Source organism: Hyperoodon ampullatus (assembly GCF_949752795.1).
Source record: "Hyperoodon ampullatus genome assembly, chromosome: 1".
Classification (NCBI taxonomy): Eukaryota; Metazoa; Chordata; class Mammalia; order Artiodactyla; family Ziphiidae; genus Hyperoodon; species Hyperoodon ampullatus.
The window spans coordinates 627375-653061 of NC_136914.1; the positions used below are offsets into that span (position 1 = coordinate 627375).

Consider the following 25687-nt stretch of genomic DNA (forward strand, 5'->3'; position numbering starts at 1 on the left):
CAAACTCACCCTGTTCCTGGAATGTGGAATCTTCCACGAACTGGGCTACCTTTGCAACAGCTTATCTGAAGCAAACAAGCTTAGGGAATTGAGCAAGAACTTCTGGGACACCAACTTTACAGAAGGAGCAAGGGATGCAGGGTGCATGTTGACTGTCTCAACGGGACAAAGATAATGATTAATCAGACCTCCTGCAGACTTAAATGGGAGGGGAACTCGGCGTGGAGGCAGTCCTCCTTTCTTTCAGCTGGAGTGCTCCTCTTGAGCCATCCCCACCCACGGCAGAGATGGTTTCTGTGAGGGTCCTCTTCCTGGTCCTGAGCATGATGGGCGCAGTTCAGGTATGGTCTTCTTTATTTCCTCTTCTCTTTCTCTCTGGTGTTTATTCCACAAAGAGCTTGCAGGTCTGAGTCACCCATGTGTACATCCTCACACACTGTTAGCTTTATAAGTTGTAGTCAGTGGAGGCAAGTCCCTAGATGGGCTTGACACCTCAAGAATACAGGGTAATATCACCCTCAGAGGGAGGCTTAGCGGGACCAAAGTGTATAAATTCACAAGGGAATCTTCGACACCTATAGCTTGGTCTTACATTGGATTTTTTTCAAAGAGAAGAAATTTTTACCATATTTGTTGCTGTAAAGCCTTGGGATTGCTAGTTAACAGAACAGAACATTCTAATGATAAGAATTTTTAACCTAGTTATTATTTTATTGCTATTTGTCCATAATAAGCAGAATAGTGGTTTAATGTAGCTTTTCTGAAAGGTTGTTTTTGTGTTTCTTTAAGACAAATAAAAAGGAAATTAGCTATCTTTGAAAACATATTACATAGCAAAATTGGAAGAGATTAATTGATAGGCAATACATTTTTTGGAAGCAACTGTATTCTTTTAAGATAATTACAAATATTGCAATAATTCCTAAAGTTTGACTCCAAAGACCTATGCGAAAGAAGAGAAACTTCATTCAACAAGATTTTTCAACTTCTATCTTATAAAAACATGGTAAATATGTTCCAAAATCTCAGTTACTTCCATACTGTGAATTTTTCTGTTTTATTTCTTTTCCTTTATTGCTCATAAACCTTAATATCAGAGCAGAAGAAACTAAAGAGTGTTTCTAACATAATTTTCTCCCTTATACAAATAACAAGTAAACATTTTTATGGGAAACAAGACTAACATCATTTGTTAAAGTTATACTTTGCATAATTCATGTTTCATTTATTTCTCCCTTATTGGTATAAATATTTAATTTTTGCCTGTTTTTATTTTTGTGCCATTTTTTTCCAATGTATGTTTGAATTTATGATTTTATTTCTGAGATGAAAAGATTGTACTTGTTCATTTAAATAAGTTGTTCTTGATTGCTTGAGTTAATATTACTATTATTGGGGTATATTTTTGAATGAGACAGAAAATGTTAGCTAATTATAAGAATAAACTACTGAGATTGATAGTCATAAAAATCCTTGTAACTTGGTGGTACAAAATAAAAATAGCTAAAACCTAAAACCAACATTGATTTCTTAGGATATAACATCTTGTTGGAAGAATATCTATATATCCTATTTCACTTGATCACAACAGAAATTTTTTTAAAAATCTGTATTTCTAATTATAAGGTGTTCCAAAAAAAGTATCAGTCATGGACTTTTTTTTTTGCTCTCAGTGTACATTTTTTCATTTCAAATAAAAAGAAATTATTATGTGAATGACCCAAAAAGCATTTCTGAGTCTGAATTGGCTACATTTGTGTCCTTGTATATACATGCTCAAATTATAGACCCATAAGGTCATTGTGGTAGATACTTGAAGAAGAGACAGACCTGAAGCCAAGATGGTGTAGGCTTTTTCCTATTAAAACAGGAGTTAGAGGAGAAAGAACTCTGAGTTTTTCCATTATTTTTCTATCTCCAGACATGAATGAAAATATAAAGGTAATTTTTAACTAAGCTTGTTGATTCAAATAATTTTCCACTTATAATGGATCCTTTAAAACTCCTAACATTTATTAAATGCTTGTTTAGTGTAGAACACAGTTGAGATTTGTACACTCATCTCCTTTAATCTCACAACTCCACGAAATGGGCATTAGGATTTTCATTTCAAAGATAAGAAACCTGAAACTTGCAGAGCCCCTTGGATCCCTTGCTTGGGATTTACAGGCATGCCAGCATCTCCTCCTTATCTGCTTAAAGACCTCTCTTTTGTGTGTTTATGAATCCTTAAAGGCGGCAGATCCCAGTGAAGGTGAATTTATCGCTGGAGGAGGAGGTGTGCGTGGCCCAAGGCTTATGGAAAAACAGCAGTCTGCCTGCAAAGAGTCGGACTGGCCCTTCTGCTCTGATGAAGAATGGGTGAGCCGTGGGCACAGGGAGTGGAGCAGGAGAATCCTTTCCTGTGCTGCTGGCAGCACACACAGCCTGACACTTTAGGTCACAGAAAACTTGTCCAGTGGGACATAATCGAATAGCTCCTTACATATCAAATTAGCAAAGACAGATGGAAAGGAACCTATCCTGAGAGCACTGTTTAAATTACCTCTGAGACTCTGGGTCATTGTTGGGATTAACAGATTGGATTTTAGCTGTACGTTCAGGCAAATACTAGGAACCTGAGTATTACGACCTCTGGAGTTCATGGGTTCTAATTTATGGTTAAGTGGACCCCCATTCCAGAATTTCTTTAAGATCTCTGACTAGCCCTCTTAAACTACGTTTAGGTCAAGAGGTGATCTGAAGAGACTTGGGAGGGGAGCAGTGGGGGCTCATAGAAACCTTCAAATTTATACTGGATCAGAGAGATAGACTCTTTTATTAATTTTATTTTTTAAAATTTTATTGAAGTATAGTTGATTTACAATGTTGTGTTAATTTCTAGTGTATAGCAAAGTGACTCAGTTATATATATATATATATATATATATATATATATATATATATATATATATATTTGTCTTTTTCATATCCTTTTCCATTATGGTTTATCCCAGGATATTGAATATAGCTCCCTGGGCTTTACAGTAGGGCCTTGCTGTTTATCCATCCTACATATGCTAGTTTACATCTGCTAATCTCAAACTCCCAATCCTCCCCCCCACCCTCCCTCCTGCTTGGCACCCATAAGTCTGTTCCCAAGAGGTAGACTCTTAATGTAATTTTTCCTCTTCATTCCAGAACTACAAATGCCCTTCTGGCTGCAGGATGAAAGGATTGATTGATGAAGTCAATCAAGATTTTACAAACAGAATAAATAAACTAAAAAATTCACTATTTGATTATCAGAAGAACAATAAGGACTCTAGCACATTGACCAGGAACATAATAGATATTTTGAGAGGGGATTTTACCAATTCTAAGAGTAAGTATTATACTTAATGCTTTGACTTTATAGCACACAACCAAAACAACAAAAATCAGAAGTAGATATGATGTCTCCTTATTACCACTGTGATTTTATTCCAAAGTAATTTATGTAGAAAAAGATACCTTTACAATATCCCTGAATTTTAAGGAAGGGGCTTGTTTTTGTTATTTTTATCATGTAAAGGAGGTTAGTTTAGAATTGCTTTAAGATCACAAAGTAAGTCAGCATTTTGGACTAAAGACTAGAATTTAAGTGTGTTCTTTTTTAAGAGTATTCATGGAAAATAAGATGAGCCCAAACTTTTGAGTAGATACTTCTGTTTCTGTCTAACAAAGGAGGAAACTGAGAGGTCAGGGGACTTGCTCAAAGGCCAAAGGTGTAAAGCTATCATGTGGTGGGGCTGGGAGTGCAACCCACAGACTCCACCTAGCTTATTATGAAGTGTTTTACTTTGTTTTGTTTTGTTTAATTTAAAATATAGAGCCATGTTGTATCTTTCTCATAGGCCTAGGACTAAGTCTCATTAAGACTAGGAAACTCTGGACTCACTCTGGGCATGGGCAGTGAGTTTAGTAAGGCCTCAGCTCCTGAAACCTTGCCTTGACTCTATATCCTTGGGAGGCACTTGGCTAATTTAAAGTTGATGGTGCAAGAGCAACTGGCAAGTGCATGATCCTGTTGACCTAAAAAATGCTTAGGAACAATTTCAAATCTATAACTGTGAAGAAAACCTTTTCAGTAAGAAAATCCAAGAATATATTCACGTCCCTTGATTAAGGATATAATGAAATAATTGGAATGTGATCAAACTGATTATTTTATCTCAATTATGCCTTTAAAATTTCAAAGAGTTTTTGTCTTCTGCATTTATTTGGATTACTGATAAGGTATCTTAAGTGATATCCATGGATGACTGCAGGATATTGTCCAAATATGAAATGTCTAATAGATTTAGAAATCCCAAATTAAATGTCCAAACTATTATAGAAGTAAAATGGGGAATATCCATAAGCAAATTTCCTTCTTTTGCTGGCTATTACAAGCAAATCACTCAGCAGTTACTTCAGTACCCATATTTGCTATTTCAGACAATGAAAATACATTTAGCCAAGTGTCAGAAGATCTGAGAAGCAGAATTGAGATCCTGAAGCGCAAAGTTATAGAACAAGTACAGCATATCCACCTTCTGCAGAAAAATGTCAGGGATCAGCTGATAGATATGAAACGACTGGAGGTGAGTAATTATGTGGCTCTGACCCCAGATTTCTTTGTTTCTGAATAGCAGGGAAAGGAAGGCAATAGTCATTCATTAAATGCCTCCTCTATGTAGAGCAATGTGTTATAGCCACCATCTACCTACAAAGTATTACTTCCCCCACTCTACAGATGAAGAAAAAAACTCAGTGCTATTAAGTAAAATTTCCAAGGGCATGTAAAATGGTAAATTACAAAAGCAAATACTCAGTCCTTGCATCTTATTCCAGCCCCTGCTTGTCCCTGACATCACTGTCTCTGAGTCTTCAGCCTCAGTCTCACAGAGGATCACATCATCAGTGTCTCCTTTCAGAGGGAATAGCACTTTGCTCTTGATCTATTCTAAGATAAATCCAGATGCTCCTATCGCTTATCCTGACCAGCCTTAGAATACCCAACCTCTCTTTCACTGAGGATACTACATAAATGAAGTATTGGTTGGTAGACCTCCAAGTCAAAGAAATGAAACCAGTTTCCAAAAATTAAATTAACTACTAAGAACTCAATAGACCTAGTTTATTATAGCTACCTTTTTTCTCTATCTTCCCCTCCCCCTCTAGGTGGACATTGATATTAAGATCCGATCTTGCAAAGGGTCATGCAATAGGGCTTTAGAACATAAAGTAGATCTGGAGGACTATAAAGATCATCAGAAGCAACTTGAACAGGTTACTGCCATAGACTTACTTCCCTCTAGAGACAGTCAATATTTACCACTGATAAAAATGAGGCCAGTTCCAGGCCCGATTCCCAGAGAGTTCAAGAGCCAGCTTCAGGAGGCCCCTCCAGAGTGGAAGGCAGTGCTGGAAATGCAGCAGATGAAAATGGAGTTAGAGAGGTCTGGTGGAGATGGGCATGCCAGAGGAGACTCTGCATCTCATGGAATAGGATCAGCACCAGAAAGCCCCAGGAAGACTGGAACTGGTAGTATTGGAAATGTGAACCTTGGGATCTATGGATCTGGAGGTGCTGGCACTTGGAACACTGGCCATCCTGATCCCGGAAGCACTGGCACTTGGAACACTGGACGCCCTGAGCCCGGAAGTGCTGGCACTTGGAACACTGGACGCCCTGAACCCGGAAGTGCTGGCACTTGGAACACTGGACGCCCTGAACCCGGAAGTGCTGGCACTTGGAACACTGGCCATCCTGATCCCGGAAGCTCTGGCACTTGGAACACTGGACGCCCTGAACCCGGAAGTGCTGGCACTTGGAACACTGGGCGCCCTGAGCCCGGAGGTGTTGGTACTTGGAGCTCTGGAAGTTCTAAGTCTACAAGTTTTAGCCCAGATAGCTCAGGGCATGGGAACATCAGGCCTTCCAACCCAGACTGGGGCACATTTGAAGAGGTGTCAGGAAATGTAAGTCCAGGGACAAAGAAAGAGCTCCACACAGGTAAACTGGTCACTACTAAAGGAGATAAAGAGCTTCTGATTGGTAGTGAGAAGGTCACCTCTGGTCACACAACCACCACTCGTCGTTCATGCTCTAAAGTCATCACAAGGACTATTACACATGCTGATGGTCGCACAGAAATGACCAAAGAAGTGGTAAACTCCGAAGATGGCTCTGATTGTAGTGACACAGATTTAGACTTGCACTTGTCTGGCAGGGGTAGCCTAGATGATTTCTTTCATAGGCACAATGATGGTTTTTTCTCCCCTACGTTAAAAGAGCTTGACAGTAAGATCCATTCTATGGGCTCAGACTTAGGGGATATCAGCTCTCACCTCCCCAGCATACCTGAGGTCTCTTCCAGTAGTAAAACTTCAAGTCATGGCAAAGAGTTTGCAAGCAGTAGCATGACTATCAACAGAGGAGGCTCCACGTTTGAAAGCAAGGGCTATAAAATGGCAGATGAGGCCGGAAGTGAAGAGGATCTTGGCTTCAAAGGAGCACATGCCACCAAGAGAGGCCATGCTAAAACTCGCCCTGCCAGAGGTATCCGCACTTCTCCTTTGGGGAAGCCTTCCATGACCCCCTAGATTAAGTTCATTATTCCTACAATGTGTCTCCCATAGCACCTTTTGCTTCTTTCTTAGCCCTCTATCGCGCTTTATTGAAATTACAGGTTTTTGCTTATTTTTTTGTGCTAGACTGTAAGTTCCATGGGGGCAGGGACTTTGTCTATCATGTTCATCTCTGTATTCCCAAATGCCTAGCAGTGTGGAGTCAGCACTCAATAAATACATGTTAAATGAATGAATGAATGAATCCCTCTGGAACTCAATTTTAAATTTGTTTAACCAAATTCTTTTACCATTCAAAATGTGTGCCATTGGAAATTGTCACTCAACTGATTAATCATATTTTTAGTGTGTGTCTCAGTTGACATTGAGATCAGGTTAAAAACAAGTGATATTAGTATTAAATGATGCTTAGATATCTTTGCTGGTTACTTGCCATTAATCAGTATGTGCAAGTGAAATTCCAAATTCATTGAGAAAAATCACCCTTACAATGTGTATATATAAATGCTACTTACTTGCATAAGTTCCATCCCAATGTAAGCACATCCTTTCTCTATAAAGGGAAGGAAGGAAGGAAGGAAGGAAGGGAGGGAGGGAAAGAAAGCCAGTATCTGCCTTCATTTAATCTGGGCCATTTAACTTTGTAAAGTTAAATGAGAGTAAGTTCTTCCAACCAGCTTAATTTTTTTTTTTAGACTGTTATGATGCCCTCCAAACACATCCTTCAGGTGCCCAAAGTGGCATTTTCAATATCAAGCTACCGGGATCCAGTAAGATTTTTTCTGTTTATTGTGATCAAGAGACCGGTTTGGGAGGATGGCTTTTGATCCAGCAAAGAATGGATGGCTCACTGAATTTTAACCGGACCTGGCAAGACTACAAGAAAGGTTTCGGCAGCCTAAATGACAAGGGAGAAGGAGAATTCTGGCTAGGCAACGAATACCTCCACTTACTAACCCTGAGAGGCTCCACCCTTCGGGTTGAATTAGAAGACTGGGCTGGGAAAGGGGCTTATGCAGAATATCACTGGAGGGTAGGCTCTGAGGCAGAAGGCTATGCCCTGCAGGTCTCCTTCTACGAGGGCACGGCAGGTGATGCTCTGATTGAGGGTTCTGTAGAGGAAGGGACCGAGTACACTTCTCACGCTGGCATGCGCTTCAGCACCTTCGACAGGGATGCAGACAAGTGGGAAGACAACTGTGCCGAAGTCTACGGAGGAGGCTGGTGGTACAACAACTGCCAGGCAGCCAATCTCAATGGCATCTACTACCCCGGGGGCTCCTATGACCCCAGGGACAACAGTCCCTATGAGATTGAGAATGGAGTGGTCTGGGTCCCCTTCAGAGGTGCGGATTATTCCCTCAGGGCTGTTCGCATGAAAATCCGGCCCTTCGGGACAAAATAGGCTGAAGGAGTGTCAGTGAGAGCACTCTGTTTCTGTGTTTAGTGAAGAGGAGAAAAAAATAAGTAGGAGATAGGAGTCGAGATTCTTTACAGCCTACTAAAAATTCTCGGGTGCTATTTTATTATTCTTTGTACTGTAGCTAAATGTAACTGAGACATATTAGTGCTTTAAAAAATAAAGTTATATGAACTTTAAAGCTTTAAAATAGCTCTGTGGGTTTTAAAATTTTTATTAAAATTCACCAAGGGACATTTGGTACATCAGGAAGGGGGTGTTGAGTGGAAGGTCCTCTCTGCAACACTTAAGGGTGGAGTTCTGAGAACGTCTCTATTTCCCACACCACCCAAAGTCATGGGGTCATTGTAAAGTAAAAAAGTAATTTCATCCATTCTAATTGAATGGTTTTAAACCAATATCTTAAGTTGCGAATCATTGAACTGAACACTGGCTGGCCTTTGTATAGGAATTTACAAATTACTAAGTACATTCATCTCTTCTGTTGGCGAGCAAATCCAGCAAGGCAGGAGAAGCATTCTTTCCTAACAGAAATAGAGATCTATCTACTTCTTAAGTCTTCCAAGGAAGACCATAATGCACATAGAATTTTTTCCCCAGAGTCTAACCAATTTCTTTCGAAAAATACACACACAAAAAAGCATTTAAAATCTTTTAAATATTTACAAGTAGTCCAAAAACATTGAACTTACACATTAATAAAAAGTCCCCACAGCATTCATTTGACTTCATTTTTCACCAATCATAAAGTATATCCTGTGATGTAATACTTGTTATTAAAGTAAGACATTCGCTTGAAACCATCTCACTAAATATCATCTATGCCATATCCATAAATTCAACATATTTACATTGGTCAGTATTTTATTTAATCTAAAAATACATCATCTTTGATCTTGGTGAACTTGGCTCCTGGCCCCAATTTTTAACTCACAATGTTCTTCTAGTGAGAATCACTTGCCACTTACCCTTGGAAATGTGTTAAAATATTCCAAGCTTATTGGGATCCCAGTACATTGCCCTCACTTGCACAGTTTCTATCCTAATGTAAATACATACTTTCTCCTAGGAAGGAAAGAAGGGGAAGGAGGGAAGGAAGGAAGGAAGGAAGGAAGAGAGGGAGAAGAAGAAGGTGGGAGGGAGGAGGGGTGAGAAGAAGGAAAGATGCCAGGGCTCTTGTCCAGTGCCTGGGGAGCAGAAAAAAGGTGAGCAAAAGAGCTTGCAAATGAGTCACATAAGAAGCCCCGATATTCTTGCGTTTCCTTACGTGCTGTTGAAAACCCTTCATACAAATAAATGACGTCCCCCACAACTTTGTATAACTGGATATGAACTTCTTCAAAATTAAAAGGATTTTCATTCACTTCAGACATTAGAGTGCCATAGTATTTCTCGGCCTACCACCTTTACACCCACACATCTTCCTCCACAGAATTGGAGTTGGAAGTATTTTATTTTCCAGAATATCACACTATTAGGGACAGAATTGGGTCCCACAATGAAATCAACTTTGATTGTGAAGGGCCATTCATTTCTCATTTATTTTGAAGGCTTTGAGTTTATTAGCAAAGAATAAGCAACCTCTTAATTTAATAAACAATGCCAATATTAGCAGAATCATGATAATTGGAGATACAGTTTGGTTGTGAGAAAAGACACCAAACATCTCTTTTTCCACTTTATCTTATCTTTAACCTATTGCCCTATTTCCCTAATTCCTGAAATTAAATACTAATTCAGCCTCTCTGACTCCCATTCACATAGAAGCCCACTGTAACTTAGCTTTCACTTGGTTACCACTCTCTTGAAATTGCTCTCTTAGAAGTCAACAGGAACTTTGGAGTTCTACATTTAAGGCCCTATGTTCAAGTCCCTTCTGCCTGATCTTTTTCAAACATCTGCCGCCATTTTCTCCATCCACCTCTGCAAGCTGTATTTCTCTCTTGCTTTCTAGTGTGCCATGCCCTTCTGTCTCACCTTTCTCAGTCTTTGCAACCGGCAGTTCCTTCTCAGATCATTCCTTAAATGTAGGAGTTTCTCACTGCAATAACATTAGTACTCATTTTTATTAGTTGGGATTAGGTTTGACACAGTGGCTTAAATAAGACGGAAAACTCTACAAGAATATGTTCCCATGATCTTTAGGAAACCTGCATCGTAATAAATAACTTCCATCCTCAAGTTTACATCATGTCCCAAACATTCTGTCCTGGGCAATCTGGAAGAGGAGAGACAGAAGAGAAAGGAGTGTCTTGCCTCTTTTAAGAAACTCTCCAGGACATAAATTATTATTTATTTATTTATTTTTGTCTGTGTTGGGTCTTCGTTTCTGTGCGAGGGCTTTCTCTAGTTGCGGTGAGCAGGGGTCACTCTTCATCACGGTGTGCGGGCCTCTCACTGTTGCAGCCTCTCTTGTTGCAGAGCACAGGCTCCAGACGCGCAGGCTCAGTAGTTGTGGCTCACGGGCCTAGTTGCTCTGCGATATGTGGGATCTTCCCAGACCAGGTTTCGAACCCCTGTCCCCTGCACTGTCAGGCAGATTCTCAACCACTGCGCCACATACATGCTTTTATGTGTGGTCCATGTGTATATAATAAGGTCTCACTCAGTGTTTTGTGTATGTGTGTTTTCTTTTCCTGTTCTAGAAATTTTGTTTTGTGTGATTGGCTCTTTTATTATCTAGTGCATGAAAGTTTATGACTATTATATCTTCTCCATGGATTATAATTTTTTAATCATTATATAATGTGCCACTTTTACTTGTTTCATCTTTTTAGAATTGAATTTCCCTTTGTTAAATATTAATATTATCATTACTCCCAATTTCTTTTTTATTGCATTTACCTAGATATCTTTACAAGCCATTTTATTTTTAACATTATCACTTTATTTAAAAAGCTTTCCTAAAATAACAAATACATTTTAAAACAATTTTAAGTTTATTTTCTTAATTTTATTATTGTTTCCTCTTTCTTTAATTTTTTGTATGTTGTTCCTTTATTTCCAAACCTTATCACTCAATGTAGAAGATTTTCTTACAGTTGATGAATTTTTTTAAAACAGTTTTATTTTACATTGACTTTTTAAATTTTTTTTGTTTCCTCTTTCCTTAACTTCTGCTACCTACTCATGGTGCTACTCCTCCTCCCACCACCCACCCCACTCAATCCCCCTCTTAATCTGCAAGTTCTGTTTAGATTACCCATTTCAAAATAACCCCTAGTTGAATGAATGAATCAATAAATGAATAAAATAGATATGAACCTGAAAGTTTTGCCAGGAAAGTACATGGTTTTTAAATATGTCTGCTACAGAGGAAAATGCTGAATTAAGGATTTTGTTCCTGAGTAAGAAATGTAAAAAATATTCAGCTGTATCTTAATTTTACACCTAGATAGATCCATCTTCATCCGTTAGCCTGTAGCCACATTGATGCTCTCTTTAGCATGCAGTGGTGCATGAGAAACCTCTTGATTCCTCTTTCCTTAAGTGCAGAGACTGTATTGTTTTCCCTACTACTTCACTCAAGGTATGGCACAAAGTTATGACCCAATAAAATATTTGTGAATTAAGAAACTTAAGGGTTAAAAGGAACTTTAAAGGTCTTCCATTTCAAGCTCCTACTGAATGCATAAATCCCTTCTGTATTTATTGATGTCATATTTCATTTTTATTAAAAGAAATTATTTACATTTTGATTCATGTATTCTATTTACATATTTATTTTGAGTGTCTGGAAACGTTTTAGAATAAAGTATTACATTTCCAGAAAATATTATAAGAATATTTTAAATTGATAATTACTAGAGTTCCTTTAATAAAGGTGAGGACATTCTATAAATTGATTTTTTGATGAGAAAATAGTAGCTTGGGGAGGTTAAATAATGTGATAAGAAACACATCTGGGGATGAAGCTCACAACAGTGTTCTTACAGGCTCTAACCACTTAAGTTGCCCTCATAATTTATTCTAAGTTCTAGGACAATGATACTGTAGTTTATAGATAAACATGAGCATATTGCAAATTTAATTTTAATTACTTTCCCAGTAGTGTTACTGATCTAATTATACTCTGTCATGTGTCCCCCTTATAACCAACAAAATACATTTCCAAGTTAGCCAACACAAGGGGTGCAGCTGGTGAATCAAAGCAAGACCCATCCATCCAAGTTCATTATTTATCTCAAATCATGTCTAGAAAAGCCTGAAAGAAAATGATACCATATTAATGTAGGTACATGCAGGATGCAAAAATCATAAGCTAAGTATTTGTTATACTTGAACAAAGTATTAAAATATTTACTATTTGCTGAAACAACTTGAGAAGTAGCAACATTTAGATTTTGGTGAAGATTATGCAAATTGCTTGTAGCTAATGAAATTTACATAGAAACCATTCTGGAGCTATCATATTTATTTATTTATGCATTTATTAATTCACCTATATCTTCTTTTTAATTGACTCTCAAATACTTTATAAATCTCATTTATGAAGAAAAATCTTTAATTAATTGAGGCTGGGGGTGTCAGGGCCTTAAACATCATAGAAGGGAGTAAGTAGTATCATGAGGAATTTGCACCCAGGGAAGAGATTCATATTCTCATACGAGAGTTTGATATTTTGTCTTCCATTTCCACTTGTAAAAGCAACACTTCAAAACCACAGAGGTAAGAAAAGTTAAGGTAACCTGCCAGGATTGAGCTGAGAAATACCTAGCTATTAAACAGTGGTCTCCCTCTTCATCAGCTCATTGCTGAAGGTGGCTACGTGTTGATTGCAACAGAGCACTCTGGAAAATATTTGCTAAATCCACCTTTGGCTCTATCTGCAATAGATCTATGACCTCAGGGTCATATGCCTACATAGGCTGTTGCAAAACTGCATTAAAAGTATCTCCTTTTGAGAGATAAAGCAAATATGGCAAACAGTTGGTGAATCTAGGTGAAATACATAGAGGTATTCATTAAACTATTCTTACAATTTCTTTGTAAGACTGAAACTTTTCAAATAAAAATTTGTTGGGGAAATAAATATAATTCAGTCAAAAGACAAAACCAAAAACCATATCACCTGTTGGTCACATCTTGGTTGGGAGGAGAGAAAGGGGTACAACGGTTAATATTCATACCAGTTAAGACTATTTGCATAAGCATATGACTCTCCCAGTGTAATCACCTAGGAAACAAAATATTTGAGTAAATAGTGGGTAATATCATGCTCCTGATTGCTATCCTACATACATAAAGAATGGTTAAGAATTCATATAAAAGATGTTTCTCTTAATAGAAAATTGGGGATAGGACCTGAAAGGGAACTCTCAAAACAAGATACACAAATGATCATTAAACATTTTTAAATTCCTTAGTTGCACCAGTAATTAAAGATATGAAAATTAAAGCAATTGTCAATATTTTAGTCATAACTTTCAGCATTCATGAAGGAGAAGAAATATAAAAATACAAACACCTCTAATTCTGTGTGTTACAGGTAAATCAATGCAATCTTTACGGAGAGTTATTTGACAATATATTTATTTTAAAAACGTTTAGAATGCCAAAATCCTTTATTTCCTCTAGAAACTCTGCTTCTAGGAATTTATTCTAGAAGGAAATAGATAAAAACCTATATTATACATAATACAGATTATGTATATATGCAAAAAAGTTATGCATAAGGATGTTAATTGAAGTATTATCTTTATTAGGACTAGGTCAGAAAAATCTAAATGTCTAATGAGAGACACTTGCTTAAAAAAAGAGTACATGGCACACAATGGAATATTATAGGGCCATTAAAAATCATATAGAAAATAACACTATAGAAGAATATTAAGTAACATGGAAAATTTTCCATGCCACAATGTGAAATATTCAAGTTCTAAAATGCACACAGGATAAAAAGAAAAACATCTACTGAGATATTAGCTGCTTGCCTCTTAGTGTTGAAATTATAAATTGTTCTATATTTCTCTGTATTTCCCAAAATGTCTACACATAATATGTACTACTTTCGTTATTTAAAAACACAATTAATGTTAAAATAAACAGAACTGGGCTTCCCTGGTGGCGCAGTGGTTGAGAGTCCGCCTGCTGATGCAGGGGACACGGGTTCGTGCCCCGGTCCGGGAAGATCCCACATGCCGCGGAGTGGCTGGGCCCATGAACCATGGCCGCTGAGCCTGCGTGTCCGGAGCCTGTGCTCCACAATGGGAGAGGCCACAACAGTGAGAGGCACACGTACTGCAAAAAAATTAAAAAAAAAATAAACAGAACTTATTCCATTTGCTAGGTTTAGGCATAATTATGCACCAACACGTTGTGACTTGGTGCAGAGCTGAGTGACAGTGGGAGCATCAAGCAGGGAGCATCAGATCACATGGCACAGTGGGGGGATGCATGGTGTTCAGATCACAGCTTCAACTCTATGTACAAATGGTAGGTAGCATCTTTCATTTGTTTCTACACCTCAGAAAAACTAAGTCCAACTAAAGAATCAGCTGAGACTGACAGATACCAGAATAGAAATAGTGGTTCTAGCTGCTAAATCCAAGTTGAGCCTTAAAGATAGGCAGTGGTCACAGTATGAAGTCACAGTAATTTCAAAGATGACCTCTTGCTCTAAATATTGCCTCATAGTCACCACTTGGGTAGGAAGAGTGCTAGATAAGAAAGATGGGAGTCTCAGGTGAATGCAAATATAGCCTGAATCATTCGTTCCGAAATCCAGCTGGTGATCAGAATCTCTTGGGAACATTTATTAAAAATATATATTCTTAGGATCTTCCCATGTAGAGGCTCTGATGTAATAAACCTGGGTTGACTCCAGAACTCTGTATTCTAAATAAGCTCTGCAGGTTTAGATGATCGGTGTGTGTAATGGTTGAACAGAAATGTCAGTTCAACTACTGTGGCTCGTGGTATGCTAGATAACCTACGTTTTTGCCCCATGTGTTTTCACCTTAAAAAACAAGGCTTCAGTTAATATTGGTTACTTGTTTTCCTTGGTTCCTAAATGCAGAGGAATGGGAAGTTTACATCCCAAGTGCATATATCCTTTATAGTTTATTCCATACTTTCAGTCTTAATTGTATAATAAATATACTATAGTTCTCATGCCATAGTGTGGCATTATTAATTTTCAACTCATCTTTTTATTATCTTCATAAAAGTCATGAGTTAACCTTTTTAGATACTGTTTTATATATTCTAACTAGGGGACACTACCTTTTGATTGTATTCGAAATTGTGAAGCTTGAATGGGCAAAATCATATAGGTAACATTTCTTACCAACTGACACCTTAAGAAGGCTTACTTCTTTCTAGATAGATATTACATATTACCCAGGTGTGGTCTCTGTGTTTCTGCTACTTGTACATTAACTAAGAAATTGACCATCGGATTATCTACTTTAGTGGGTTTTAATCTGTGGTTTTACTTTAAACTCTAGGATTCTCTTAGTCCTCTCTGAGTACATAAGGGGGTTGAGCAAAGATCTGAGGGATATTGCCCTTAGATTGGGCCCCTGCCACCTCCGCATCCTTTATTTCATGGGCTTTTGATACACTCAGGCTTGCTGCAAAATTTCTAATTTCCAGTATCTTGCATATTGAGTTTCTATGTGTGCCTTTATTGGAAAATGGGTTCTACCTAAAAAAGGGCTATCCAAGATCTTGATAATCATTGGATTTACTCATAGAATATTTATAAATTTATGAAAATCTGACTGACAGGAAGATGATTCTGGAATCAAAGATGAGTAAGAGCTCATTATCAGCGAAGGAGAAAGATGTGTAGAACAGACAAATTGCATTTAAAGCGAAGCTTGAAATGGACAGCAATTTTGTCAGATGGTGTTGGAGGAAAGATGTTGTTTACAATGGGAGCACAATATAAAAGGGCCTGACCTTTCCGGGAACAGTGAAAAATTCACTGGGACAAGAGTGCAGATGTATAGTGAAGGGGGGCAGGGGTAGGAGACAGTGCTGGGACCAAGTAACAAACCATTTTCACTCCCAGCTAAGAAATCTGGATTTTAACACTTAGATAATAACGAGCTAACATTAAGCAGGAAAGTAACTTGGTCAGAATTTTCTGTTTTTAGGACGGTATATGTGATGGCAGAGTAACAGACAAATTGAATATAGGTGGGACAGAACCTACGGCAGGGAAACCGGGTAAAAGTTGAAGTTGGCTATGATGAGGAATTAAGGGAGTGGTGGTATTTCCGTGATAGAAATGAGTAACATGTGCTTAGATGCAAAGGTTAAGAAGATGAGCATCAGGACAATGTTCCCATGAAAATCAGTGGCAATGGCGCTACAAGAGGGAAGGAGGACAAAGGGTCAGAGGGTTGCACAGGGCAGATGGAGAATACAGAGTAAAAGGAAGTTGAGTTGATATACTCATTTGCCGAGGAGAAGTAGAAAGAAGAGAAATTCACTTCTACTTCAGCTCTGGTGTGACCATGTGAAAAACAAAAACCCAGTTGAGGCCAATAGGCCGAATTTCCAGAGGCAACAGGCAAATGCTGCTTCCTCCCTTGCTGTTTCCCTCAAAAAACAAATGGTGAAGACTTGACCATGACTGTCCTCTTGGGATCTCTGATCCGCAAGTCTAGTTCCCTGCAGAGCAGTGGATTTTCATGGTGCAGAGGGAGATGTTGAACCTTCAGGGGTTCACTGCCACTTCATTAGCTACTTGAGGTTGTGAATGCTTCTCTTTTCTCACAAGTTCAAAGCCTAACTCAGTGGCCATGTGGAGTACAAAATAAGAAAACATTAGTTTATTGTAACAGAAACCAGTTTAATGAATAAATCTTTTTGAGTTTTCTGTGACAGATCTTACATAAATAAAGAGAGGTTTAAAAGTGGACTTTTAAACACAGGTTTTTAGCTCACCTCACAGTTTTCCCACAAGGATAGAAAATTTCTCTTACTAATTTGAAACTTTTCATAATCCACTGAAATTATGAACACTGACTATCCACAGTCATCCTTTTAGTTACATCTTGGTATGCAATAGAAATGATGAATATGAAAGAAAATCATGTGCTGTTTTAAATGTCATTTGCCTAAATACTGTTTCCAAAAAGTCACACTTACTACATTTTGATAGTTTTAGAGGGATATAAGGTATGAAAAAAAATTCTGATGATATGATATATAAAAATGTTGTCACATAGGGAAGAATAATAATCTATGTGTGGAGGACTATTGCTCTGGGAAGTAGGGCCTGATCTTCATGGACATCTTCTTCATTGAGTACCAGGACCCCTGCCAGTTCATCCACACCACTCCATCGTCTGTGCCGTGCTTTGCCATGTCCCAGGTATAAGGGCCACCCCAGTAGTATCTGCCATTTGGATTGGCCGCATGACATCTATTATACCACCATCCACCACCATCCTCTTTAGAACACTGCTTTCTGGGATCTGTAGTTTTCCTGAAAGGAAATTTATTCAGGGTTATTAGAACTGCAGTGCTCTCAAGTTAATTCTTTGCAAAATACACACAGAGAAGTGCTGGGTGCAATATTCCCTCCCTCTGGTTCTATATGTAAAGTCACAATTACACAACAAAGGTCTTCTCTGCCCTATAGAAAGAAAGGGAGAGAACTGGGCCTATGTGGCAAATTAATCTATGTTTGTTACTTTATCCTGAAATGATAGCTTTCAGATCCCTTAGTGTTACAGATCCCTGGAAAATAAAATGGAGGTTTTGATATACACAGTCCAATTTAGAGATAGGGAAATCTATCTAAGTATGCACTACTTTGTAACTGTGCTCAAATTCCAGTTGTATCCTTTATGGTTAGTGATTTTGTGTAAATTACTTTATCTCTCTAATCTTCATTTGTAAAATGAGGATAGTAATGGCAACCTTATAGCTGGAGTGCTTTTGAGTGACCCAGAAAGAGCTTAGTACAGTGGCTGGCACACAGGAAGTACCCAAGAAATGAGAGTCACTAATCACATTAGCGATCATTAATGACTCCAAGCAGCAATGTTAGCAGCGGTGCTAAAAGCAGGAGGGAAGAAGCAGCACATACCAGCCGTCGTTGTCTCTGTCGTATGTGCTGAAGAACATGCTGTTGTGGATGGTCATAGTCCGGTTTTCTCCCACCAGTTGAGAAGCTCCTTCTACGAGGGCATTGCCAGCTGTGCCCTTGTATTTGCTCACTGAGAGCTGATATTTGTTGGCCTCATTCTGTACAGTGAATCCTTCATAGAGTGCTGTCACCTTGTCTCCTTTCCAGTCCTCCATTTCAATAAAAAGCTTTGTGGGTCCCAACCTGGTAAGCTGGCTAATTTTGTCATTTCCAAGCCAATACTCACCTAAAGGAAAAATAAACTAACATCTCACCAAAAATAAAACCTTTAAAAAAAACTGGCTTTTTTCCCTCAGCATTAGCTTTTATACTCTTTTTGTAAATTCTTCTTAACCTCCTAAAACTCCTAAAAACATACTACCAACACTATGTTTTTTAAATTGAAAAAAAAAAGAAAACATCTAAAAAAGAATGATTTTATTTTGTACTCCCAGCTTTTACCTGGTACACCACAGTATTTTTTCCCATCTGCATTGGTTGCAATATTTCCAAATCCTTCCTTATATGGATCCCATTTCCTGCCAAAGTCAACACTACCATCTTGACGGTTCTGAATTACTGTCCATCCTTTGGTTGAAAGAAACAAAATAACACACATTACCACTAACAAATAATGTCGCTTTGAGGGCAATGTCTGAATTCCTTGTCCATTTAATTCATGCCCATTGATATTTAGTGCTCCAAAATAGATATAATAAGGAAATAAATGTGAGAGGAAAACTCACAAAATCTTTGGAAGCTGCAAGTGCCTTATCTTACCCTAAATTGTGAATCAGAGATATTCTAAAACATCAGATTGAATTCCAAATCAAATGGCTCATTGTTAGCTACGTTAAAGCTAGGTTTTACTTCCTGACATTTTATGGTGTCAAAATAATTTCAGCATAATATGTCAAAAGCTATCAAACACTTACCTCCTCTTTCTGTTTTCATATCACAGTATACTCTATATGGTTTGATAGAACTGTCAGGCTGAATGAGATACATTTCAGATGTTTCACCTCCATTCCTGATAATTTCCTCACATTCTGCAACCATAAGATAACATTATATTTAGGGACTACAACATCATTACCTTGTTTTTAGTCACTAATTTTGTAAGATAACTGATTACATAGATACTAAGGAACATTTTATTTTAGACATTTGAGAATATGTTGTAGAAACTGAATCTTCCTTTTACTAAAAATCAAACTCAGTTTCAAGGAATTCTATCTGCCAAGGGGGTGAAAAAGCTCTTCTCTACCTTTTGTGTCCTGTGATATCCATAAACTTCCAGAACCCACGTGATGGAGAAATCCTTACATCTATCCATGATTCCACCATCTTTTCAAGCAAGCATGTACATTACACCCATGGAGCTACCACCATCATTATACTGCTTCCTACTCATCAAAAACTGGCAAATGCATTAGGCATGCTAGGGATATCTTCATGATGTGCTAAGATGTCATTAGGATCTGTTGGGGAAATCCACTGGACTTCTTTTAGTTCTCTTATTTTTAGAGAGTGTGAGTTCTTCTGGAACATACTAGAAATATGTGTCTTAACTAGCTACCTCTGCCAGACACCACAGGAATATTGCAAGTGACAGTACACGGGCTGCGGCAGTATTCCATCTGAGTTGAGACATCCGATTCTAATTTTTGTATTTTGCTTCTCAAATTTTCCAGAATTGAACGGAGCACACGAAGTTTAGTTGGGATATTACTGTTCACAGTCTCATCTATATATAACTGGTGCTTTTCCAGCTGTGAGGAGTACTCATTTATTACATTTTCATTATCTGTAAAAATGAAATTATGTAGGAATGGTTAGCATTTTCTCTCAATAAAAAAACTAAACATATTCAACCACACAATTGTGATTCTGATTCTCTGAGAATAAACTAATAGACCCAGAATGAACATCGGGCAGTCATGATATGTAATTGTACTTAGGGGAAATTATTTGCCCCATGGCATACACAAATTAACATATAATCTAGCTACTATAATAGTAACTTACCTTAGATTAAGCTAAAAATTATGCCTAATAATAAATACAATAAGTTGTTTATTACTTTGGTGAGGAAAAGAGGAGAAAGTAGGACTTAGGCTTTCCATCTCAGAAGTGCAACATCTTATGGAGTAGATACACTTGATTTATTTATTCATCTTACTTAAGTACAGCAGAGCCTTGAAATACACAAGAGAAATGCCATGATTCCTTTGAAAAATGTCCAAACTTGGGTTTGCTACTCCCTGAAACACCTATGCCATGCTGGCTTACTGGCTGATTCCTAACCACCAAGCCAATAGCACTCAAAGTTCAGATCTCAGGATTCAAAGGGTAAGATCATTATCTTCAATTCAGTTGAGTATATCCTGGACACAGTTATATTCAAAACCTCAAATGTTAAATCTATAAATGCTAAATTTTTACTCTGTGAATATACTGTCTTCAGAGTCCCACGTTTTTTTATAGACTAAAAATAAGGACTCACAGTGAAAATGTTCATAGAGAATCATCCTTGCTGATGCCAGACTGGGAATAAGAGTTGCATAGTGCTTGTCAGACAAGTGGCAGGTGAAGATGCCTAAGTGAGGACCTTGGGGTAATCAGGCTCATACTGAACTACTCGTACTCATCTAGAAACATGAATCTTCTCAGAGTTGTGCATTCCCATGGCACTCTGACAGTTTCAATTTTATAATAGAATCAAACAGGAAACACAAGGACATCTACCTTTCACTTGCTTCTGCCTCTCTTTCCACAGGTTTCTTAGCAGAGTTATATACTGAAAGGTGGAAGAAGAGGTCTGGGAAACAGACTTTATATTAGTAATTAACTCTTCTACATTCTTTCTGATTGGCCTTTCCTCTTTTACCAAAGTATCTTGCAACTGACATCCTGTAGGACACAACACGCCCTGCAAACAAAGAAAATAGCCAACATTAGATGAAGGATTGGGGTTATGGATATTTGTGAAAATAGCACATAGTGAAAATTCAGTGATATCATTCACCAATATAAAAACTTGCAATTTGATTTTCTTTATGTGAGACCAGAAATTCTAGACTCATCATTATATTCCTCTGAAGATTAAAAATAATCTTTACCACAGAACAAAGGTAATTAGGCTATGAAAATGTTACCATCTGAACAGACAAAGTGGGCAAAGTACAAAGGAGATGATGTTTCATGATGTTTCATGTGTCCTAATTTGTAATCTTGGGCCCAGACCAAAGAAAATTAGAAAAGCACCCTTAGCCTAGGGCCCAATAAGTTTATGTTTTGTATTTACATCCAAAAGAAACAAACAAAATAAAAATGATGGTAATGTGGGTCAACACAACATCAGGAAGACATGATGAATACAGGCCTTCTTCGCATGGGAGGCCTACCCACCAGGTCTGGGTCAGCGTGCAGGCAGCCATCAGCATCAGGGGGTTTTCTCTCCACTTTCTTCTGGCCGATAGCTGCTTTGGCTGGACGAGGCTGATAGCCACCTCCGCTGATGGGAGGGGCGACGGGTCTCAGGCTGGGAGCCTCTTCCCTCTTCTTGTCATAGGGTCGATGACCACGGGCATCCAAATGAAACTTCAGGGAACCAGGCAGAAATAAAATGTAGAGTGTTATAGGATAGTTTAGATGTAGCTATTCCAACACCCTCATCCTATAACTTAGGTTATCAAATGACTGAGGATTGGCTTAAGGTCCATCAACTAGCTAGTTGTTGTTCGTAAGTCAATAGGTTCCTTAGGTCTCTTCAGTAACAGTAGAAAGAAAAACAGTGCAAAAAGCTATCGTGCCTGGGGTAGTTTTTAAAAAGAGACTTTAAAAAATGTTGCAGCAGATAATGAAAGATAATGGCCTCAGATTCCTGAAACCTATACTTTGGAACACACAAAATAGTAAGAAATCTATACCATCAGGAGGAATAAATGTTCTCAAGGCACTGGATTACTAAATTCCTGTAATTATTGTTAATTATTTTTTTACTTTCAATTTTTATGAATTGACGATTAATTTGGCTAACTCCTATATAATAATATTTAAGAGATAATACAGATTTATTAAAAGCAAAATTTACTTAGGATTTATTTGTAATAAGACAACTATTGGCTCTAACATGTTTGAAGAGGAATAAGGTATTCTGAAGACAGACTGCTTGGTTTCAAGTCTTGACTACCACCACTTACTAGCTATAAAGATCTTCCGCAAGTTACTACATCTGTAAAATAGGAATGATAAAAGTATCTGCCATATAAGATGATTGTTAGGATTAAATGACTTATTGCATATGACACCCTTAGAAGAATACCTGGCACATATTGAGTTATTATTATTTTTTTTATTGCAATCACACATAACAGATACTACAGTGTAAGTGGCTTTTCCACTACTAACTTCAACCTTATCTTCTATCAACAAAATTGTTAAATCATTCTCATGAAATTTTCTACTTGATTTCCTTTATCAAATACCATGATTTTCTCATATTTAAAATAATTCTCAAGGTACGTGCATTGAAATTAAAATTATTTGCTAATTGAAAAAATATTACATTAAAAGATAGTGAAGTGGAAAATATGCAATGCAATACAAAAGTGTCGGCTTAGATTACCTATATTATCATCATATGACCTTTGTCAGTACTTACACCTTTTGGCAATTAATTACAAATTAACAAATGACTAGATTTGCTGCAGAGACTAGGCTCTCTAGCTATTTTGTGGGCCTAGAAGTCATCGAATGACTGTTTGGAATTTCACTGTCATTTATTCAGTAAGTTAGAATAATATTTAACATTAAGTGGTAGAGTGCTAGGCTTTAAACCCAGGCAAGTTGGATCAAGATTCCCCTGCTTAACTGCTGAAATTAAACTATAGTATATGTTATGTGTGACTGCAAGAAAAATAATAATGTATGAAGATTTGTAGGAAATATACATATTTTGTGTCAAAGACATGGTCCCAGCCAGACAGAAATTTTATGAAATGTGATTCATCTGTTTACTACAAGTCAAATTATAACAGAAGAAAAATATTTCCTTTTTATTTTAGAATATAATTAAAGAGGTAGTGTTGGTGATCTAGCTTTACTAGAGAAAAGTAAATGAAAAATGTTAAACATCTTAAAAGAAATTATATGAAGTTTTTGAAGACCACTTATTGAAATAAATAAAACTAGAAAATCCAATTGGAAGGATAAACTAGTAAACTGTCTCTGTGTAGATTAGTTGGTGAGCAGGAATTTAAAAGTGCTTAGCCAAGTACTTTATAAAAGTTTACTCTTACACATTCTTTACATTTTTCTTACCTAATTCAATTAACCAAATAACTATCTTTTTATATGTATAGTTTGATAATTAAAACACTTAGGTTCCCTTCAAATTCAACAAGTGATCCAAAATGAATCACTTCATTTATGTATTACTGTGTACTTTTATTCCTAGTATGGTGATACTATGCTATATACAAGAAATTTGATCCGGAGTTATCTGATAATAAAATTTTAATTATTTAAATATTCATTTCTCTAAATGCATTTTTGTATTTTTGACATCTTCAAACCAGTAGGAGTAAATCAGCAAAGATAGTACTTGAGGAAAAAACTGTTCTACGAATGAATAAATTAAATGGAGTGATATATTTGATAACCACTAATAATGACAATAAATAAATTTCTCATTTGAAAAAAATAATTTTTAATCTTCTATTACCACACTTGATCTATTCTGCTTTTAGATTTAGTTTACAATTTTCATTCATAAATAGCCTGTAATTTCAGGAGCTTTATATTACCCTCCTTCACCAAAGAGCCATCTAGCTACTACAGCTTTTTTCTTTTAAAATGCTGCTCTTTTATTATTTTATAGTCTGGGAAATTTTCAGATATTTGTTCTCAACTTGTAATAACATATTGTTAGAACTCAATGAAAATGATAGTACTCAGGATAGCAACAACTGGAAAAATACATCTTACATTAGCTCTGACATCTTCTTCCTGGGAAAATAAAGGTGATAAACCAGAAAATGAGAAATTATTATTTTGTTTTTATATAAGAAATACTATGCAACATTCTTTAAATAAAATAGGTCTTAGAGATTAACAATTCAATTTCATAATTAAAATCAATGTTAATATCATTATAATAAATATTCACATATGATTATGTTTTGGTTATATTTTATATTAATAATATTAGTAAGAATACAATAATATTTAAAAGTCACCTCATCGTAGTCATCAATAGCTTGGGCCTTAACTATAAAAACACACAATAGTAGCAGCAGTAGATGTTTCATGGTTTTAAATTTTTGGAAGTTCCAAGAAACCATCCTTTGCTATAGACTTAACTGAAAGATCTTCAATCCTATATATACCTGAATCCTCTGTTAGCTATGCCTTTCCAAGTGATTACCTTCCTTAGTTAACATTTAATTTTTTGGTTCACTTGTTGGCTGAACCATTTTATCCCTTAAGCAACATGTTCCCAGCAAGACTTATTTACTTGTCATACAATTGTTCCCTGTTGGCCGAGTTTAGTAACAACACCGAAGTTCCTTAATTCATTTAATCGGACAATATGATGGGAAATTGGGACATTCCTAAAAGAGCTGTGTATCACATTTCCTGTAAATTAACGTGGATGCTACACAGGCTCCCAAAGAATGTGTGAGGAAAAAGATATTTTTAATCCAAGCACAAAAAACTTCGACCTACTTACAAGGCACCCACTAACATTGTGAACTCACTAGAGGTTTACCATAAGTGTTGTTTTGAGGTAATCCTGTAATTCAGTTTTTAAAAAGGCCATTAAACTCAAGAATAATATTACCATCTGTTCATATTATCTTTCAGACATTAATTAGAATAACAAAATTATCGATAATATTCATGCCTTATGCTATGATAGACTAACATGAAAAAGAAAATGTAGTCTTCTTTTTTTGCTCTGACCACTTTCCATATTTTGTTCTTTACTAATATGTTAAAATGTTTAAATAATCCTAAACAGTATTAAAATAATTAGTAGATTACAGATTCCTAAATCAAAATCATTATTATGGTGATTGGATACATATTTAACATTTTATATTATATTTTATATTATATTACTAATATTTATAAAAACAATGTTATTTTAACATTAGTGAAGCCTTCATATATCTATTTCAAATAGAATCTCAGACACCATTTCCTTTCATAATTTCCTATAAGCTAACAAATACATCTCTGTCGTCTTTTCATTGTTTTTTGCAATCAGGATTAACAACTCTTACAAGAATCAATAGCAAAACCAAAGCCAAAACAAAAATCCCAGCAAGTGTGCTCTTTATAGCATTTTCCTGGGTTTTTTTGGTATGCAAAGCGAAACATCTGTTGTTAATTTTTTTAAGTGATTTTCTTAAAAAGATAGCAGGCTATCCAGGTTTGGATCAGGAGAATATGTTTTAAACAATACTTTGAAGCAGTCTCTTGATAATGGTATGAAACACACTAAATTTCTTTCTTCTCTGGGTAACATAAGTTGCATTCCCAAATCCTTTTAACTCAGATTTATAGAAGCAAAGTGT

At 36.7% G+C, this 25687-nt stretch overlaps 2 protein-coding genes across 7 annotated transcripts; one reads left to right on the plus strand and one right to left on the minus strand.

Moving 5' to 3' along the window:
- Window positions 1-203: 203 nt before the first annotated feature.
- On the plus strand, window positions 204-7999 carry FGA (fibrinogen alpha chain; the record flags this gene model as incomplete). The annotated part of the gene is made up of 6 exons (XM_079728480.1): window positions 204-341; window positions 2236-2361; window positions 3181-3364; window positions 4459-4604; window positions 5185-6565; window positions 7290-7999. The coding sequence occupies 6 exons, from the start codon at window positions 204-206 to the stop codon at window positions 7997-7999; spliced, it is 2685 nt and encodes an 894-aa protein (XP_079584606.1).
- Window positions 8000-17224: 9225 nt separating this feature from the next.
- On the minus strand, window positions 17225-24448 carry FGB (fibrinogen beta chain; the record flags this gene model as incomplete). 6 transcript variants are annotated; one of them, XM_079712978.1, is made up of 8 exons in its annotated part: window positions 17225-17456; window positions 18063-18348; window positions 18564-18689; window positions 19037-19150; window positions 19681-19908; window positions 20850-20997; window positions 21654-21704; window positions 24344-24448. In XM_079712978.1, the coding sequence occupies 8 exons, from the start codon at window positions 24446-24448 to the stop codon at window positions 17225-17227; spliced, it is 1290 nt and encodes a 429-aa protein (XP_079569104.1). The 6 variants fall into 6 exon arrangements, with proteins under 6 accessions (XP_079569104.1, XP_079569103.1, XP_079569102.1 ...); XM_079712977.1 differs by having other exon boundaries at window positions 20850-20901; window positions 21513-21704; XM_079712976.1 differs by having other exon boundaries at window positions 18564-18680; window positions 20850-21033; window positions 21513-21704.
- Window positions 24449-25687: the final 1239 nt, after the last annotated feature.